This window comes from Neodiprion pinetum, chromosome 3 (genome assembly GCF_021155775.2).
Source record: "Neodiprion pinetum isolate iyNeoPine1 chromosome 3, iyNeoPine1.2, whole genome shotgun sequence".
NCBI classification, from domain to species: Eukaryota; Metazoa; Arthropoda; class Insecta; order Hymenoptera; family Diprionidae; genus Neodiprion; species Neodiprion pinetum.
This window is the reverse complement of record NC_060234.1, coordinates 42,613,821-42,635,243: the sequence shown is the minus strand read 5'-3', so window position 1 is coordinate 42,635,243 and position 21,423 is coordinate 42,613,821. Positions and strand designations below refer to the sequence as shown.

Here is a 21,423-nt window from a genome sequence, read left to right as displayed (position 1 = left end):
CAACGAATTTGTTTTACGTTGCGTCTCTGCCCGAAATCCGACTGTCGATAGATAATGTAAAGGGGACATGTTGTGATATTAAAGGATCTCAAAGCAATCGTAGCAGTGCAAACAAGTCGTTACGAAAAAAACATCAAAATGAGCTGGTTGAGTAAAAATATGCGATTAAACTTCACACTGCTCACAACCCAGTAAAGCTATTTGTTAAAATGCAATAAGTCGCAGAATACACGGTTGAAGGATACAATTTTGGCTAATAAGTATTTGAGGGTGAGAAAGAATCTCATTATTATATTGATCCGGACGTATTGTTCCATAGTTGTAATATTATTCCAAGTCGCACGTTTGGTTTTAATATCTACCACCTGACGCCTGCTTATCTCAAGTACCGTACAAGTCTATTTTTTATACGAAGAGAAAAGACATGATATTTTATACACAATATAAGTCGCAGGAATTGTCTTTCCTTCGGAATTAATTTACGTGTTTTTTCCGTTCTTTGAAAATCCAGCTAATTTCTCTGCTCCTCATTGTTCAGAATAAGTCCGTTACAATATTGCTGCAATTTTGACATATTCTCAATATAATGGCTTGAGAAAGTTGGTGTACCGACAGCAGTTCACAAGCTTGAGACAACAATGCTTAAATAATGTAACGTTTGTCGAAACATTCAGGAAATGTTTGGCAATCGAGGGGAAACGAGCGCAGTCGATAGACAGAAAAGAAGAGAAAAAAAACGGATATCACAATAACGATGCTTGGATATTAAAAGATACAAATACAACGTGTTGAAAAAACAAAAATGTAATCTAGAATTACACACATGCATGCATGTACATACGCGCGTACATATGGTATGTATATACCAGTAAAAGTTGAGGAGAGTTGCATTTTATAGATAGTCACTATTATACCGTGAGAAATAATGCGTGTTTTCCAAATAGTACTTAGGAGAAGTAAAATAATGCAACAGACATATTGTAAATGCGGATAGTAACGTCCAAGAAAAGTTACCATTTCTTAACAAAGACTCGGGCCGATCGTCTACCTATCCTACCTACTGCCTAGATCCTAGTTTTTCTAGTAGCGATATGGATTTTCTGCTGGAATTGAACGTGTATAGTCGATGCGAGCGAACCTCGTTGTAAGGAAATGGCTTCAATTTTTGGACAGTTAGACCCAAATATATTGCCTAGTAATACAGGAAAGTGAAACCGAATACTTTTGATCTAGTTCTGGTAGTAACGATGTAACAATACCACAACTAAACGACCTTTGCCGTTTCTGATGTGACGATAGATAGTTTTTCTCAGTTCGATGCTTTTATCTGACAAATAGTATTCATGCTGTAGAGCGTACCAGCTTCCTGTATCATTACACTATATTTGGAAGAAGTTAATGATTAGCGTAACGCCTCTTCCAAATAGGATTTTCCCTTAGGGTTGTATTGTAACTAGTTAGTGAATTGATACCTTTAGCAAATTGTAAGATTAATGTTTATAGGAACGGTATTAATGTAGATATACATAAGCATACATATATGTATACCAACAGTTTTGCAGTAGCTTAGAAATAATTATAGCACAATGTTGTACGTGGCATAAGTGTGTATTTAAAAATGCACTGGAAATTTCGTTAGTTTGTATACCTCTATGCATCGCTGTTAACTTTGGTACAAAGAAATGCAAACGATCAAATTTTTATAACTTCTCTCTTTCTCATTTCGCAAGTCTTTTAACGCATATACAAAGCGTTTGGTAAAAAATTTGGAAACGCGTTAAAAATTCTTACGAAGAAAATTTGTCTCTAATCGATATACTCATGCATTTTATGTCTGGTCTCATTTGATAAACAACCTAGTATTTGAATAGTTATAATTATGTGTGTAGTAGATATTCAGCTTGCTGTTATCATTTCACTTTTAAAGTCTCGACGCAAAAGAAGAAAGTTCTTTTTTATGACAAATTATCAAGTAGTTATCAATTTTTACAAATAATTTCTTTACTGTTTCATACGAGTAATCATTTTCAAGATTTTAATTTTGCTGCTAGCGATTTTGAAATTTATCATCACTGATTTTGGCAGAGTCCTAGTCACAATTTACTACTGTACCAGTTATCAATAAAAGAGAATCGATATTTTAGTTAGTAGGGGAACGAGTTGCGTGCTAATAGTTTAGTTTATAGAGCTGGGCATCGTGATTTTTCTACTAAACGGTACAAATTCTTAATATTATTTAATACAATTCCTTTACGTCGGAGAGAGCGTTCCAAGATCTTCCATTACAATACCGTATAGAATAATAATTATATTTCAATTTCAATCGCGCTGCAATCTGCAACTTTTATACTTGCCTGTATTTCCTTATCAAGAATCTACTTATGTATTACAATTCTGAAGCAACGGCAATCGAACCATTTTACTGTTAAGCGATCGGTTCTTTGTTGTATCCGTATATATATATGTTTTTTTTTCTTCAAGTTTTGTCGCACAGCGTTCCACAAGTTACCGTTTAATTTAGGTTTAGAATAAAACTTGCCACTCGATAGTACAACGTACAATTTTACCTGGATAACAGTGATGCGTATGATTTGACGTAGACCTCGGATTAGCCGAATACTGGGTGTGGAGTAAGAGGCTAACTGTGGGAGAAGATGAAACCTCGAAGCGCATGCATTTTGTCACTCCGTCTATGCGTGCAAACTTCCGGATCAGAATTTCGTATCCCAGTAATTACGTCGTCTGTATATATTAGCTTGACCTCCCATCCTCCTTCATCCTACCACAAATATTTATATACAAAATAACGATAAATATATTATATCCATGTTGAAATATTAATTATGTGTTGTTGCTGTTGATGTTGTTATTATAATATAATGGTCATCATTGTTCATAGAGATGATAATTGATAAGGTAGCGTTACATAAATACATACATACATACATAAATACATACATGCGTGCATATATATACTATGTGCATTACCTTAGATATATATGTACAATTCGGTAAATTAAAGTAACGCATTATCCCGTGTATCACATTTTAATATTTTGAAAATCTGTCGAGCTTGGCATGCGAATTTTTAAGATTTAAATTTATCCCGTGCAACTTATTACGGAAATGGAAATAATCTTTGTTTGGCTAGGCTATTTTTTTAATACACATTATTATTTATTTATTTATTTTACTTTTATCACCATATTTTCTCACACGCATTAACGCTTAAAATTAGTCAGTCGTCCTAAAAACTAACAACTAAGTCGTGTTACTTGAACTTTGAAACTCCAATTGTTTTCGCATGTTTACTTCTAGTTAGTAGAATTTTAAATCTCTACAGTTATATCCTCCGAAATAGTCGAATTTCTTTGGTACTTTAATCTAGGGAATTTATTACACTGCTTCACTCTCCTCAAATCTTCTTTCGCAATTAACTGATGTAAATCTAAGAACGAATGATCAGGATTTTTCATCATTTTATTTAAGTTAATAATACACACACACAGACACACGATTTTCTTTTGTACAAGATATGTAGAGTGAAAATTACTGCGCACACACACGCACGACATACATAAACAAATATATATATTTATTAGTTGATACGACATTGTGGAGATACAGGGTATTCAGAAAAATTAAAATGCAAGTTTGACATATGCAACTATCATCATGTATAGCTGACAATTGAATTAAAACACTACGAGGTTTTACTTGTTTTATAGAAAGGATTGTCGTTAATTTAAATTAATTTCACCTGCTGTCGAACGTTTCACACGTCCGTCGTTCGTACCCATTTTCACGATTAAATATCGATGTACACGTACACCGGTAGCAGATTTGTTTTTTCTGGACACTCTGTAGTGTATATACATACATAGTATAACGACGGTATTAATCGTTTATAATCGAAACGGGGTGTGTGCATAGAATAGCGTAGGACAGCGATGTAGTTAAATAATTGCTAAGGAGGCAAGTGGTTGAAAATACAAAAAAGGGAGAAACAAAAAAACACATAAAAATAAGTAAATAAACAAAACAAATAAACAAATAAATCATTAAAAAGCGTATAAAAACCTAAAGAAAACTTAATAATTTTAATGATGATAATGATAATGATAATGATAATGATAACAATAAAACTTAAATAAAAAGTAATATTCGGGAGGAAAGGGAGAAAGTGTAGTTAACGGCCTACAGATAAATCGTAGCTCCCTGGCCCTCGTGACATTTTAACAAAGATTCAAAATTCTTCGACAATGTTACTTACTATATAAAGTTATTATAATTATATTATATTATATTATATCATATTATATTATATTATATTATTATTAGGGCTATGCTTAGCTTTGTTATACCTTCTATATTGATAGGTTTTCCTACAACGATTCTCTGTACCTGAATTATTCTCTCTCTTTGTCTCATCTGGAAATTCCGTCGTATTTTTCAACATCGATTATTAACGATTGCTTTCACTTTTGGCAAGTGTACCAATTTTTTATTTTATTTTATTTTTTTTTTTACTATTTTTTGATGTCCTCTATACCCTGAAAATTAGGCTCAGTTGGTAATATATTTATACGATAAAGTATAATTTCGCTCAATATAAAACGGTAAATGGATAGATTTAAACCTGAGTTACGGTTTTCGAATCGTATAAATCTCATTGTTATTATAATTGTTTCACCGCTAACCGTTAACTCAGAATACGAAACCAAAGTTACTATTGCAAATAATATGTATATATATATATATATATATATATATATATAATTACGTATGTATATATATATGTATATGTATATGCTTCTGTATACACTTAATCGATAGTAACAGAACAATGAATATTATCTGAACTTTGTTTTGAATAAATGTCGTGGGTCAGGAATCATGTGTTAAAGTAAACTAAAAGCAAAAAAAGAAGAAAAAAAAAAGATATAAATAATAATAAAAAAAAAAAAAAAAAAAAAAACGAATAGAAATATATTATCATTACGTATAATTGTATAAATACAGCGAAAAGGCTTATCGGATATGTGCAATCTCGAAAATCATCCTTATTAAATTTCTTGATGACTATTTTCTACTGAAATTTATTCAGTAATTTAGACTATATCATTATCGTTTTTATTACTAAGTGTACCAACTTTTCTTTCTTTTTATAACAAATGTTTAGCATACGTTACTTGTGACCGCATTCTGCACGTATGCCCATATTTGCCTTCACAAATAGTTGCCAGTGACACAGAATTAATACCGCCGATGAGTAGACGGAATATTACTATCCGATGAAACGCGTCGAGTTTCTGTTTTATCATTAATCATTAAAGACAATTTGCGACAGTCAATGCGTATGACAGAAAATTATTAACTACGGTCACTCTCAAAGCTTTTGTCTTCCAGACTATATTAATATTAATTTCACGGTTTATTTAAGATTATATAATTTCATGCAACCATAATTTTATCATAAATTGTTTATTTTCTCTCTCTCTCTCTCTCTCTCTCTCTCTCTCTCTCTCTCTCTCTCTCTCTCTCTCTCTCTCTCTCTCTCTCTCTCTCTCTCTCTCTCTCTCTCTCTCTCTCTCTCTCTCTCTCTCTCTCTCTCTCTCTCTCTCTCTCTCTCTCTCTCTCTCTCTCTCTCTCTCTCTCTCTCTCTCTCTCTCTCTCTCGTCTGTACGTGTCTAGTTCTCACTTTTTCCCTATTAAAAGATCTGAGAAATATTCGCGAGTGATAAATTATGTGAGGAAGGAAAAAAACAAAAAAAAAAAAAAACATCTCTCTCTGCATATTAATGTCAGACGCGAACTATGAGATATTTATTTTGCAGTTAAAAAAAAAAAAAAAAGTAATGAACTAAAAATAACGGGCCGATTCCTTGAAGCTTTTATTGTAAATCTGTTATATCGAATTATTAAATTATCTAATACTCAGCTATTAATAACATTTATACGCCACTTGAAATTTACCTTCACACATTTTATTCTACCTTTTAACGTTGATAATAATATTTATATTGATATTAATACTAATAATATCGATAAAAATAACGATAATAACAACCATAATGATAATAATGATAACAATAATAATAATAACATTAATAATAACAATGATAATGATAACGATAGCGTTCAGTTGAAATGAAATTTCAATTATTCTAAATTACGGCTTTTCCAAAATAGTGATTCGATCTTTTTTTTAATGCGTACAACACTCCGTATACCTACCTCCATGTTTCTAGAATTTTTCGAAAAGAAATTAATGAATATTTTTTCGATAAATCTTCTTCATTGCCACTTCTACTCTTATACACCCCTATATCTTATATGCAATACAAATTTGATCGCGTCCGTCTGTCCTGTATACAAAATTTATGACCTTTCTTTATTTTACGCATGCTCGTTGTGACAATAAGTTGATCATTCATTATTCTCCCGATGGGAATACATAAGATCACAAATAATTTCAAATCTATTATTTTGCGATTTTCGAACGAAATATATTTATATATTATATACACATATATATATATATGTATGATTCTCTGCATGGTTGTATTTTTAATGCTTGTATAAATGCGTTACACATATATTACAGTTGTTTTGCATTGACCATACTTATTACGCATAACTTTTACATATAATGTATAATATAACCTACATCGATATATATGCCATGAAATATTATATTTTACACTGAAAGTATTTAAATCTTAACGTAATAGAAATTATATTATACGTACATTGTACATTTACGATACAATATACACATGTATAACAACTACTTTACATTCTATTTTCTATAGAGCCATTGACGACATTAGCTAGAACTTTTTGTGTCTTTTTTACATTACAATTGCGATTTGTTATTTTCATTCTTTTTTTGTTAATAATTATTATTATACGAATGAATATGAAATGAGTGTCACTTGAGGAAATCTTTCATATATAATCGTAGTGACAGTATTACAAAGGCATTTATACTTATTTAATGTTTCACCTCTGTACGTTTATACTTCGTCAGTAAAAAATAAATTCTGTAGTCATTAAAACTCCGATTTATTTACACGTATATCGTTCACTGATTGTACACCGCTTTTTATGAATCTGAATTATGCTCTAAGAAAATACGTTGCCGTCACGAAAGAAAAAACTATTCATGCATGCTGAGTATGCATATTTCAATACTAAAGTAATATTTCTTTATCATATTAAACTCCGAAGTTATCGTTTTGCTAAGACGATAAAAATAAAGAATAACGTTTTTGTTTATTATGTAGCGACACACGATCCAGATTTGGATGAACGGAAAAGACGAAAATATGATAGAAATAACAAAAAAAAAAAAGTAAAATTATAACATTATAAATTCCGACACGTTGAAGACCAGAAAATTAATGATAAGCTAAATTCGTGACATGATTTAGTATACTTCGAATCCTAAGGGTAGCCAATGAAACTTGGTCAAGATTAGGATGGGGATTTTTGTCGGATTCAAACGCTGGGAAAACATTAAACTGAAAGTACTATTCTAAAGAATAGAGTTAAAAAAAATGAACCGCACAATTATACATCGTCGCAAGTAAAATCGACGAAGCGCATCATTTTTTTTTTTTTCACAGATCGAAATTTTACCAATTGAAATATCTTTTCGTACAATGATAAATAGGAAATTGATATATAATCTTTGTAATCTAAGCTTTATTGATTGATGTTAATATTATTAAACGGTGATGCAAATTAATGTCTTTGCCCATATTTCAATTGAAAAATAAGTAATAACAAAAGAAAATCACGATTATGTGAAAGTCACCGAAGTATTTCTATAGTTCGGATGTGATCATACTTTCTCTTTCTATCTCTCTCTCTCTATCTCTCTCTCACTCTTTATCTCCCTCTCTCTATCTCTCTTTGATTCACTTGTGCCTTGCCCTCAATCACCCTCCACCCCCCACCCCTCCACCTCACTATTATACATATACATATACTGTGTAAACCATATTTTTTTCAAATTTATTTACTCTCTCACGTGAATGTATTCCATGTTCGATGTTTGCTTCTACGTAGGATAACGTATAACATCATGGTAATAATATATACATGCATATACACACACATACACACTTACACACGAATTAATGAATAACGATTAAAAGAATAATAATAAAATTATCAATGATACACAATATAACTGATAATGATGAAAATAATTATTAGCTCTAAGGATTATTTGTAAATTAATAATAAAGAGCGTACAAGTAAAGTAAGAAAGATTAAAACCTAGAACCATGATATAGCTATAATCGTATATGTGGCACGGAATATTGCCGCAATAATTTGAGGTACTGCGGCATTAGCAATATTATACACTGCAGTGTTTAATGCATACCTACTTGTATGATATTCATAAAAAGAGTTACGATCTAATTTTTGCACGTCATGTCGAACCGTGATATACAGCAGATATAATGAAATTCAGATTCATAATCCGAATGTATTTTTTTTCGTGCTATCAGCTTGTGACGAGAGGTTCGTTCAAAATATGTAACTTCCTTTTTCCCACATTGCAATTGAATCGAAAAGTTGACTTTTCAAACCTACCTTATGCCTTCTTCATCTTTCAATTTGTCAGTATCGAACGATGTTTAATTTAGACACACCTGTGTTCCGAACTTCTTTCCGATACGTACATGAAAATATGTTCGTACTGTTGACAGCTTAAAATTAGATATGTAGCTGCGCCACACTGTGAACGTATACAGAGTGAATTCCCAACGATTGCATGGGTCCGTGTTGTGCAAAAATTTAATGGGCACGCGCTAGAAGTTGAGAGCAATTGTTTGTCAGGGCAAAATTTTGACCGTTCTGAATTGAGCACAACTGCCACTGACGGCTGTAAAAATTGTTGAGGTTAAAGACAGTTGGTAGCCCTGGAAAGCAGTTGTTCTCAACTTCTAGCGCATGCGCATTAAATTTTAGCACATTACGGACTTATGCAGTCGTTAGGAAGTCACTCTGTATATATGTAATAAATAGATTAACGATAAAGATTACAATATGTATGTATGTACACACACATGCATATTATACTATACTGTATCGTGAATAGTGAAAATTAGATGAAGTAATATAGTGTGTACGAGGTTTTCTGCTTCGTTTGTTCGTCATGAACCTAATGACACAAAAATATTATAATATACATACGAGGTTGACAGAAGAAGGTGTTTTTGAGAGAAGAAATACCAATGTTTCAAATTGTCTGAATCTGCATGGATATCTTGCGACTTGGCTAATTATTATATTTTTAGAAAATTCTGATTCGGTCAAGTTGTTTAAATTTTCGATTACCGATTTTCGATACCCTGAAGTTCACAATTTTCTAAACTTGGTACATATACGGTGTAAAAAATACTCTGATAAAAAATCAGTTCTACACATATATATTTTCAAGACGAATGCAGCTTGTGTCACGTAATTTGCTATATCGTCAAACGCTAACTATTTCTACTTGATCGAATAAAAATTTTCTGTTTAATAATCAGACATCACGTGTCCTCTTTAACACTCATATACGCTTGCAAGTAAAGTTGCATGAAAAATTCCTAAATCTGGGAAGCTGATGATTTTTGCATGATTAGGAATTGCAATGTGAATGTGAATGATAATTGTGATTGGTATGCAATTGTTGCGTAATCGAGTTCCAGAGCAGGTGCTGCAAGATTTTGATAAGATTGTTAGTCGGCATTATAACGATCATAATCGAGCGAGGAAGATTTTTTTACTAAGTATCAATTGTTGAATAATTAAAATTATGGTCTACCCGGTACGGTTCATGTTAAACAACGGGGTTTGATAGCGCGAGACACGTACGATATATGAAAAGTAGCACGTAGTTTTTATATTCTTCCGAAACACGTTGTATCTGTAAACCGATTTATGGCCGAGAGAATTAAATGTATAACCACGTAATATTGTATAGCGTATAATACATGTAAGAGGTTCGGGAGTAGGTAAAAGTATTTCCGATATGTTGTTACCGATTTATTGTTAGAATACATGTGCGTACGTAATAAGCATAATATCATACGTATACCATATACATACATACATACACATATATATATATATATGTATTATATATTATATTATATACCCGCGCAAGTACATAAGTTATACGGTTACGATTGCGTTGCTTCCATTTTTGTAAATTTCGGCAAGCTGTTATACTCATAACCTTTCTATCCCGGAAATTGCGCACAAATTTTGTCTGCCGTTTGTCGCCAAATATCGTCAGTCCGATGACGCGAGGTGAGAGTTGAAAACGCGATCGGCGATAGACTTTTGCGTCTAACAGCGTGCCGGTATTGTCGGTGTTCGAAATATGTAATTAAAAATGTATGTCTATTGATTAATGTATGTACACCTACACTTGAGTGTGTTTTTTTAGATGCTAGATTATAGTGAAATTGTTACCTACTGTGTGAAAATGAATACCAACTACCACCGAGAAAACACACAAATGACACGCACACGCGCGATTGCGCGTCCTAATTCGCCACACGCACACGCGGAGAGAAAAGGCAGATGCGGAAGGATTTTTGAATAACGAATAGATAAGGTATTATAGGACGTTTACGTACCTATGCGTGATGAATGGCTGTATTAAATCGTGTAAAACCAAAGACAGCGTATGTAGTATATATATATATATATGTATATATATACACATATACATGGACACGCATATACATATAAACACACGTACGTATAATAAAATTTAATGTGATAGGATCACGCTCAGGGTGTTATTAATGTTTAGTTTTTTTAATACCCTCTTCGAATCGAAGGAGAGTCGACGGTTTAGCAACAGTAAGATAACAGTGCGTTTTCTTTTTTCAAAAGTGCGAAAGCTCCTCGTTACAGTCAAGGCAGTGATGGAGAAAACGTACATTTTCTATTTTTCACCAAACTTATTGTTAGATCTCGTGTATGTTTTCATACTCCAACTATACAAGCGATATCGCTTAAATTATATTTTCAATATTCTAAGTGAAAGTAATCGTTTTTATCAATAACAATTATTTACTGCGCTTAGTTGCTTATCTCATTTTAATTTATGGATGAAGTTACTGTTGGGGCTTGTACAAAACTGAAAAACCGTCGCTCACTCAGTCTGCAGGTTCACGTCATACATTTTTTCCTCGATTCGATGAATTTGAAAAAAAAAAGCGCAAAAAAACTGGATGATCGGATATTTGAATATATCAGAATACGAAGAATTATCAAGGTACAGGCATTCGTTGATTATCTGGCCGTCTATTAATTGATCGAAGGTTTTTTCAAGTAAACTACAAACATGTGATGTCTGCAGAGTACGTTGTAGCCACCATTGTTATCCTTGTTGAAGACAATCGCGTTCTTCGTCGCTTCTATGCCCAAATCTACTTCATACTCTCGCTGTAGTTGAGCCGGCATGCGGTGAATGAACGGGTTGACGGCTGCCATTACTCCTAAAAACGGATTAAAATCCTGACGAGACTGCTGTAATGATATAATCTATCGCGCAGACAATTATACTTACTGCCGAAATCATTCGGAGTGTCGTAAATGTTGCTTATTTCTCTGCGACTGCAGTGGCTGATCTCAAAGCCGACCTCTCGAAGCAATTTTTTCAGGTTCTCGCGTGGATGTTCGGCGTGCTGAAATACGGGAATGAACCTGTCCGCATCCTGTAAGTGAATATGAATAAATCGGGAGTATTGTTTGGGCTACATCTTGCAAATGTGTTATCCTTACAATTCAGCGAGTCTCAGAATCCTTATAAGAGATTCGCACTTTTGTCACGATGCGAAATAAGTATTTACTGAATGTACGCGGCCGTCGCCTGATCGGCAATTCCTGAAGAGGGGAGCAGATTTCGGTACTCGAAACGTCGAGACGAAGACGGAAAGAGAAGCAGTGGGCATAGTACCGTCAGCTCCACGGGAGGGAGCAAAGACGGAGGAGTGGGGTTGGCCTCTCCCCAAATCGCAAATATTATTTTGCATTAAAAAATATTTGCTATCCACTTTGATAAAAAAAATTATGAGATTATTTCTGAACTCGACAAATGTACTGCGACACACGCGTCGGATTGTGATAAACGATTTATAAATGCAATAATTACGTAAACGCTGATAGATACTAAAATGACGTGGATTATACAACGAGGTTGAAAGCAACGACATACCGTCATGTAACGCTGGTATCGAGGGATAGCCGCCAGCACCTTGTACGCGTCCATGCAAGGAAAATCGCTCACAAAGGTCAAGAAGCCCGAACCTCCAGGACGCAGCAGTTCAAAGATGTTCTCGAAGGCTTGGCTGAAAGCAGGGACGATATCACGGTGTGACTCCGTAAGCCAGAGATAATGATCGAGCCATCCGAGGAGACGAGTGACGAGAACCTACCGCATGTCTTCGCACCAGTGTAAACAATAGAACGACGTAACGTGATCGAATTGTTCAACTAGATCTTCGGCCAGCGTCGGAGACTCGATGTCCAGCTGGAGAAAGGATAGCCGATCGTTGGCGCCGTATTTTTCCTTTGCGTAGTCCAACATGGGCTTGGAAATGTCCGAGCCTGAAGTCAGAGTATAATCATTCGGTGGAATTAAGTCTTGGTAACACTGGTTATGAGGGTGCTGGTCGAAACTTACAGACAACGGTAGACTTCGGGTTTAGTTTTGGAAGGAGAAAGTCGGTGACTACGTCACATGGACCGCTTCCGATGTCAAGGCACCGTCCTGACATTTGGCCAATTTCATTAGAATATTCTTCGATGAAGTCCCTGGTATCACGACGCGCCTCATTGTTGATTTTAGAGTACAGGGCTGGTTTGAACATCGTTCTACTGTGAGACTTACTTCTCTTACTAGCAACGTTCTGCGATGTATAAAAATGCTGAAAAGTTTTTTTGTCTTCATCTCAATACGATGTGGCTACCTACACTGTTAAAATGTTTGCAAATTCACTACACATTCATGACACAAAAGTGTCGTTACCAAGCATTCTCATTAAGTATGCAATAAAATTTTGTAGGTTAGCTCAATTCGTTTGGAGAAACGCAAAAGCCTATTCTGAATTGACTAAATTATGTAGTATATTTATTATATTTGTAAATTTACCATCCACTTGCTATACGGTATTTGGAATTAACTAGACATACCACTGAATTTACGAGATAAGTGTACACAGATTACAGTCTTGTTAAAAGAAATAATTTATTCCAGCGAAAGGAATTAATATGCATCTCTATTAATTTCATTCTGCAATTTCGAATTTCCCAAACCTGAATTTCAAAATCACCCCGAAGAATTTTAGTTTTACTTGATACTACGTCACACGTACTGTATTTAAAAAGTTTCTCAACTGTTTTTCGAAATTCCGGAATTTTCTTGTGAATCCGCACAAGTTCTGCGTATCTAAATTTTGTACAAAATACTTCACAGCATCAGATTTCAGCAAAGCCCAAAGAATTACCATTTCAATTTTGTTTGGGTGGGACATTCTAATGTTCACAATATTCACAGTCTAGTCTTAAAAAATCAACGATACGATCGAATCTGGAAAATATCGCGTGGATTGTCGTGTGTAGTGATTAGTCTGCCGATTTCCTGTGTACCCCTTTTTTCAGGCGTACGATTAGAGGACATATCGATTTGAAAACCGATAATATGATGGGTCTTCCTTAACCACTACTTGAGAAAGCTCACTGCGATACTGGCTGATTGCATAACGGATGCTGATAGGTGTGGTTGTGGCCAAATTCACTTCGTGGGTAAGACGAAGAAAAGATATTTAAAGAATCGCAAATCAACGTATTTATTAATTGACTAATTTTCTTACTCTTCGACGGTGAGCCGGCCGTGCAAGCAAACTATTAATGTAAGCTTATTAAAATTATGCGGACCCGTCACGGTACAATGTGCAACTGTCTACGCACTGCATTTCATTGCATCTGTCATTCTAGAAATCTGTGATATCGGACAGTTATAGATAAAAACAACCGACATTTATAACGATATCTGCTGATAATCTCCATCGACGTCAATCAAGGTTTCGAATTTTATAGTTCTAAATGAAGTCATACTGCAGTCCAGATGCAATTTCATCGCGTTGATTCAGACGTACAAAAAATAATGCGTCGAGGGAAACACGAGTGGATACTTTTGGATCGATCAAAGCGTAATGTATGCTGGCAGAAAACGAAGTCACAACTTTCACGAATGTTCGCTAAATTGCCAATGCACAGTCAACAGTGTACAAGCTGACTGAATAAATTGACTTGTCATAAAAAAATATCCAGGAGGAACTTTTGAATTTCGAGAATCACCAGATTTTCCTTTTTACATCTTATTACATTCACTCTGGCGAGTTCAATACGATGTCCAATTTTTGTTTTGCCGTTATCTCGATCTTGACCACATCTTACATTCAGGTGAATAGTAACCGACCTGCCAACTTTCTCCGGATTCTGATCGTAAGTAAAATTTTTCATCTGTTGTGGCCAATATCTTTTCAGGTCGAAGTTTGGAAGAGCGGCGCAGATTGAGACCAATACCATAAAAATTTGATAACTAGTTCTAGATATCGTCGGATAAAAATATTTATTACATACTTACATTATGTAACGTGGCATTTCCTGACACAGTTGAGTAGCGGTTCGGAAAGATGATTCGGCAGCGGCCTGATCAGCTCGTAATCAGTGGTCGGAGCAATCTTTCGAAAAGCAAAGGTCCCGGGGTCGTATCTTGGTGCATTCTAAGCTGTGAAATAATTTTTTCTGGATCCGCCGAAACGCATGTCGCAAACCACACGTACATATGTATACACATCATAATCTGAAAATGATTGGAGGCGATTCTCTCTAGACTTCGAAAACGTGGAGATTTACCGACAACACAACTTTAATTTTCGGGGTGATTACAACAACTTCCTTTTTTACCTTTGGGAACAAAGAAACGGGACGTCAAAATTACGTAGAGAATGATGGGATTATTTTTCATTGTTTTTTTATCCAACACTGTCAGTAGGGAACGTTTTATCTCCTACGGGGCTCAAACTCGTAAGAAAATGATATCTGTAACGGAAAAAAAGAATGTCCTGGTCCAGCGAATTGTATAATATTCACATACACACGGCCAGAATTCTTGCTGTCGAAGCAAGAATATTTACTGTAATAGCAAACATTGTGCCAAGTGAGCTTTTCAATTTAGCTAGCCTGTTAAACTTGAAAACTTCCAACCGCTGCGCTAAATTCTTCCCGGTGTCTTAATATCAACACTGAAACTTTCTGGTGCAGCGAATCATTTATTTCCGTCTACGCTTCACCAAATTTACGAGAATATATTAATTTCAAAATCATAAAGTTGGACAAATATTTGTCATATTTGTCGCTATCATTACTTTTGAAAATAATATTACGTTTAGTGGTTGTGTTGAGAGAAATCTCTTAAGCATATTAGTCGTCATACGTTTGAAACGGTGAAAGCGAAGTTTGTTCCAGATTTATATCTTGGAAATGCTGGTAGATGCATTCAGAAAGACAACGCTGTTACAGTGTGATATTTTAATAATTAAAAGAAACACATTATACATTTATAGTCAGGTTTATAACAAAGTTGAACCCAAGTACAAGTCAATCCGAATTCAACCGGTAATCACTTGAAGTCGTTTGAAATCACGGTAGAAGTTCTTCGTAACCACTGAATATCCTTGATATTAAAATCATCTGAAATCGCTTCAAACCGTTTCCGAAGTCGAGTAAAATTATTGAGAATCGTGTGAAATTTTGTAATCGCTCGTCACCTTATCTGCGGTTAGTGAATAGGTCCTTGAGAAAACGTTGTTGCTACAGTACGAGATCAGCTTTGCTGATCAACTTTTCAAGTCTTTATTTCATTTGCAGATTCACCATATAACGCACGTTCTTCTCAACGTATTGAATTAAAAAAAAGACGTGGTTAACAGGACACGTAAACAATTCAAAACACGAACGATGATTGATGTATCGACTTTCATTAATTATTTGGCTGTCTATCAGTGGACCAATGGCTTTTTCAAGTAAACTACAAAGGTATGGCGTCTGGACAGTATGCTATAATCGTCATTCCTATCCTTGTTGACGATGAATGTGTGCTTTCTTGCTTCTATGTCCAGATCTATTCTGTACTCCTGCTGTAGATCAGACGGCATGCGGTGTATGAAGGGGTTCACGCATGCCATGAATTCTGAAAACGGTTCAAAATCAATGACATTGCTACGACAATAAGCCCAAGCAAACAACTTACCGGCGAAAGCATCCGGGGTTTCGTAGATGTAAACTTTTTCTCTGCTACTGCAGTGACAGACCTCAAAGCCGACCTTTTCGAGCAGCATTTTCAGAGACTCGCGCGGACGTTGAGCGTGCTGAAATACTGGAATGAAACGGTCCGCATCCTGTAATTGAATACGATTAATTAAATGAAGAATGTTGTTCGGCGTGGATATCGAAAGATCTGACAAGTCTTCCGTGGGCTTATGACAAGACAGGCTACACCTGTGAACCTGTTTTCCTCTGAATATGGAAATTTTCAGGATCTCCAGAGATGCACTACTGTTATCGTAATGCGGAATCAGTATTAACTGAGATCACAAATCACGCATCTTAGGAAAATTTTTAGATAGTTCATAAGAATAAAAAAATGACGTGGATTTTACAACGAGGTTGAAAGCAACGACATACCGTCATGTAACGCTGGTATCGAGGCATAGCCGCCAGCACCTTGTACGCGTCCATGCAAGGAAAATCGCTCACAAAGGTCAAGAAGCCCGAACCTCCAGGACGCAGCAGATCAAAGATGTTCTCGAAGGCTTGGCTGAAAGCAGGGACGATATCATGGTGTGACTCCGTAAGCCAGAGATAATGATCGAGCCATCCGAGGAGACGAGTGACGAGAACCTACCGCATGTCTTCGCACCAGTGTAAACAATAGAACGACGTAACGTGATCGAATTGTTCAACTAGATCTTCGGCCAGCGTCGGAGACTCGATGTCCAGCTGGAGAAAGGATAGCCGATCGTTGGCGCCGTATTTTTCCTTTGCGTAGTCCAACATGGGCTTGGAAATGTCCGAGCCTGAAGTCAGAGTATAATCATTCGGTGGAATTAAGTCTCGGTAACACTGGTTATGAGGGTGCTGGTCGAAACTTACAGACAACGGTAGCCTTTGGATTCAGTACTGGAAGAAGAGAATCGACGACTAGGTCGCAGGGTCCGCATCCGATATCAAGGCATCTTCCTGACATCTGACCAATTTCATTGGAATACTCCTGTATAAAGTCGCTAGTCTCTCGACGCGCTAGTTGGTCGTTTGCAGAGTACTCGGCTGGTTTGAACATCGTTCCAAAACTTACTCCTCTCACTGGAAAGGTTCCGCGGTGTATAAATAACCTCTGATGTTCCTCAGTATTCATCTAAATACAAGGTACTTATTCTAATGACTAGTGTATTTTTGCGAGTAACGCATTAAATCCCGGTATCTACAGTACGACAATATTTCGTGGGGATGAAAACTAAATATTTATCAAAAATCGATTAAGACATCGATAATACATTTTCCCCACTTCTTTGAGACAAGTTTGATTTTATTCTGCTTTGCCGCGTAATAAGATTGTTTATGATAAAATGTAAAATTCGGTGCCAGACGGAAAAAAAACTAGTGTAAAGCATCTTCTACCCTAATCTAACAATTAGGAACACGCAGACGACTATTAGTTGCAGCGAATGACAATTTGATAAGAATTGCACTGCATTTCTACAAAATTTGCGAGATTTCAAATTCAATCTTGATAGATGGATATGTGATAAATCTTGGCCACGCGATCCAAGAGTCGAGTTGCGCCTGTTCCTTTTCTTTTTCACTTAATTTTTCAGTGACGGTATTTTTTTTCTGCAGACACATGTCAAGTTTATTTCTTGGCAAATTAGTACTGTAACTGAAAACATATATATTTATGTATGTATAAACAAAAAGAATAACAGTTGCTCTAAAAATTTATTCTCGCTAATAATCGATATATCGTCTTCATATATCACTCCTTTAACTTTCGGGCATGTCTAGTTAAGGCTAAAGTAGCTTACTGAGTTGCATTCCAATTGCACATATATGCATATTGGATATATGGTCGCTTGTGTGCTTCTGCGACGAAATCAGCAATGTAGAAATAAGCAGCACACGAAGAAATAAAAATAAACAAAATACGAACATTATGTAATAGATCATAGAGTGAGGTACGTGAAAATTCAATCGAACTCTGCTCTCACAATGTTCTTTCCAAATCAATTCGTAACGTTTTACAAACCTGTTTTCATCAAAACACAGATAATTATATATGAAAATATGTTTTTAAAACGCTACGAAGTAATTTCAATGCCTGATACAGGTACTGCTTACGAAAGTTCATTTTTGCTGATACGGAAATCTTAAAGGTCAGTAACATTAGAAGTACCGTAATTGAGACAAAACTATCTTTACCAAAGTGACTGGTCTTCAAAAAATACCGCATAAAAAAAAAGTCATATTATATTCATGCAAATATATTATATTATTAGATATTATCAAAGACCAGTCATTTTGACTGGTGTAATAGTTCTGGTGTTAAAGAGATTTCGAACTCCGTCAAATACTGCGGAAAAACAGCTTTTTTCTCGATACTTTTGATCTCTGTAAAAAGGGAAGAATCTGTCCGGTCTGTCCGACAAATTTCCGTAATGATCTCGGAAATGGCTGAGTGAAAATTCTGAAACTGATAAGAGTTGGCAGCCAAATGAAAAGGTTTTGAAAAAAAGTTGAACAGAAAATTTCTGAACAACGAATGAGTTATGAATTTCAGAAAAAAAAATATTTAAACTAGGAAAAACATGATCGTTTATTTTGAAAAAGTATTAAGGAGGAAATAGTGCATGTTTGTTGGTAAAAGATTGAAAATTTCTTTATTTCCGGTAGAACCGGAACTTAAAATTAAACGGGACACGGCAAGTTTTCACGCGCATAGGTTGATTGTTAAATCCTGTAAGTTTCGAGTTTTTTTCATCCAGCCGTTTCCAAGATCATGGTGTGAGTTTGTCGGATAGACCGGCAGACCGATATTTTTCTAAAAACCTGTTACTCGGATTCTAAAGGATTTTCGAAAACGTAAAGATTCGTTGAAATTATAAAAAAGTGATTTTTAACCGTAACCAATACCTTTCTTGGATTACCAAAGGTGATGAAAAGTAAAAAGTGTTTATGGTAAAAAGGATTTATTAATTACAAGCGTACCTTGCGACTATGATTACTCAGTCTGCCTTGAACACTCGGACTGGTGAACTTGTTGATCAACAAGCAATAGTGGAGAGTCGGCGAAGTCGGAGATTTTAACCGCGACTAGTAACTGACTATAGCTGACGATAGTGCGATTTATATATTCACGGGGTCAGCGTTTAGCCTTTAAGAGCAAGACGAAGGTGGTGGTAAGAGAAATCCGAGATCAATAATCACATCAAATTTGAAGTAAAGTTATTCTTGATAGCCTTAAATCTCGCACACAGCTTTATATTTTTTTATCCACAAAAACGTTTTTCTATGGAATTCTACATTAGATTCGACTCATTGAGGTAAGTTGCCGGTCTACGGGTAATAAAATAGCTACTGTATGTTCAGGTGTGTCCTTCCGGTCAGTTTAACGGATGGCGATGAAAAGTGTTTAATGAAAACTGTTGTAACAGATTATTTAATCCGTTGGCTCCGCGTTAACTTTAACCTTTACCTGGCACCTTGATGCCGTTCGTGACCCAAGGGTCTTTAATCGAGATTTTCGTAACTTGAAAGTTTCTGCCCTTTAAAAGAATGGTACTACCTTAAAATAAAAAATTGTTGCTGCTACCGTTTTTATCTTATAAAAGACACTTCGGTGAGTACAAAAAAAAAATACAAAAATTCAAGTAAAAACATCAAATTGCTTCGGTGCATGACCCCGAGGTTCCAGATAAAGATGCCAACTAAAGGTTAATCACTTGGCATTCGCACTTTTGGAAAGGTGCATGAGGGACGATGCATTAACAGAACAAAATACTGATAATACGCGGAGCGCGATTCTATCGATATAAATTTTATTTCATTTGCGTAATATCCATGCCTGTGTATGTGTGTGATACATAATTTCAATGGGTCAAGCACACCAATAAACAACACATCCATATCGGTTTATTCAACACACGTTCGTGATCTGGTCCGATTGTTCGAGGTTCTTCACTGCAGCCGTAGGGAAAGATGTTGCATCTTAAACACAACGGAGGTCTTGATGAGTAAAATGTATTTTTGTTTAATCACTAAGAAGTAATCGTGGTAGGTGACGAATTGCCTACAGCATCATCATCGTCAAGTGTAGAAGTCTATTCTCATCGTGCGATCGTGATGCTTATTTCAAAATTCATACTGGCGGTGAATCCTTTTATAGAACTCATGCCGGTCGACCTCGGGGCAGGATATGTCAAAGACCAGCTGGCAGGAGGGGTGAAAGAAACGATTATATTCAACGAAAGCAGCAGAAACGAAAATGAGTATAGTAAACCTGCTGCGAAGTGATATTACAAATGAGGGAAAAAAATTCTCAGCCAGGCTTGTAAGTGTATGGGAAAAAAATTGAGAGTATAAGTAAGGTAAGTGCATCGGTTTACCAGTCATTGACACGTTCAGACCCAGTTATTGAACCTTACATTTTACAAAACTATAAACTGACGGCACAAATTGTGGATTTCTCGATGACTGAAACCAATTGATACAGAGTTAGACGCTAAAAATGTATTTTTTGGTAATTTGAAAATTAAGGATCAATTAGATCCAACCGAAAAAGGTTAACAGGCTCAGTAACTGGGACACTCACCTTATGAGAATCTGGTTCACCATTCTCCGCTTGAAATAAGTATATATGTATATGTATCTTAAGTGTAGGGAAACGCAATGAATGTTGATTGGTTAGCTTTGTCGTTTCATGATTTACACACATGTATTACCGAAAAACTGCCCGCTTCTTCTAGAAGAGTAAGCCTCAATTCTCGATGATCCGCATGCTGATTCGTTGTTAAGTTACATTTGACTTATGATTTCTTTACGGTAATGGAGGACTAAGGGATGATAGCCCTCCAAGACCTATGATACAACCATAATTATTCGCTAGTTCTTAGCAAAAGTGAATTCACAACCAAAGTATGCACTTCAAATTATTGTTGTGAATAAGTATTTTTCCTCTTGTCACTCTTCTATAATAATCAATAAAATATTCAGCATCATGCCCCGTTTGAGAATGTGCAATTGAACAGAGAGCATTTTTATGTGAATCAAAGAGTTCCGATT

The 21,423-nt window shown here is 35.4% G+C and overlaps 2 protein-coding genes across 5 annotated transcripts; both read right to left on the bottom strand.

The window, feature by feature from the left end:
- Nucleotides 1-9,647: 9,647 nt before the first annotated feature.
- On the bottom strand, nucleotides 9,648-14,012 carry LOC124215551 (juvenile hormone acid O-methyltransferase-like). Of its 4 annotated transcripts, none has more exons than XM_069134656.1 (7): nucleotides 13,896-14,012; nucleotides 12,707-12,950; nucleotides 12,459-12,630; nucleotides 12,239-12,371; nucleotides 11,591-11,738; nucleotides 11,283-11,519; nucleotides 9,648-11,094 (listed from the first exon to the last, which is right to left on the bottom strand). In XM_069134656.1, the coding sequence occupies exons 2-6, from the start codon at nucleotides 12,891-12,893 to the stop codon at nucleotides 11,329-11,331; spliced, it is 831 nt and encodes a 276-aa protein (XP_068990757.1). In that variant the 5' UTR covers nucleotides 12,894-12,950; nucleotides 13,896-14,012; the 3' UTR covers nucleotides 9,648-11,094; nucleotides 11,283-11,328. The 4 variants fall into 4 exon arrangements, 3 of the variants coding, with proteins under 3 accessions (XP_068990757.1, XP_068990755.1, XP_068990756.1); XM_069134654.1 differs by having other exon boundaries at nucleotides 12,707-12,997; nucleotides 13,896-13,999; XM_069134655.1 differs by having other exon boundaries at nucleotides 12,707-12,997; nucleotides 13,175-13,976.
- Nucleotides 14,013-15,603: 1,591 nt separating this feature from the next.
- On the bottom strand, nucleotides 15,604-19,450 carry LOC124215549 (juvenile hormone acid O-methyltransferase-like). Its single transcript, XM_046619064.2, has 7 exons — nucleotides 19,351-19,450; nucleotides 18,171-18,228; nucleotides 17,242-17,451; nucleotides 16,994-17,165; nucleotides 16,774-16,906; nucleotides 16,340-16,487; nucleotides 15,604-16,279 (listed from the first exon to the last, which is right to left on the bottom strand). The coding sequence occupies exons 2-7, from the start codon at nucleotides 18,199-18,201 to the stop codon at nucleotides 16,089-16,091; spliced, it is 885 nt and encodes a 294-aa protein (XP_046475020.1). The 5' UTR covers nucleotides 18,202-18,228; nucleotides 19,351-19,450; the 3' UTR covers nucleotides 15,604-16,088.
- Nucleotides 19,451-21,423: the final 1,973 nt, after the last annotated feature.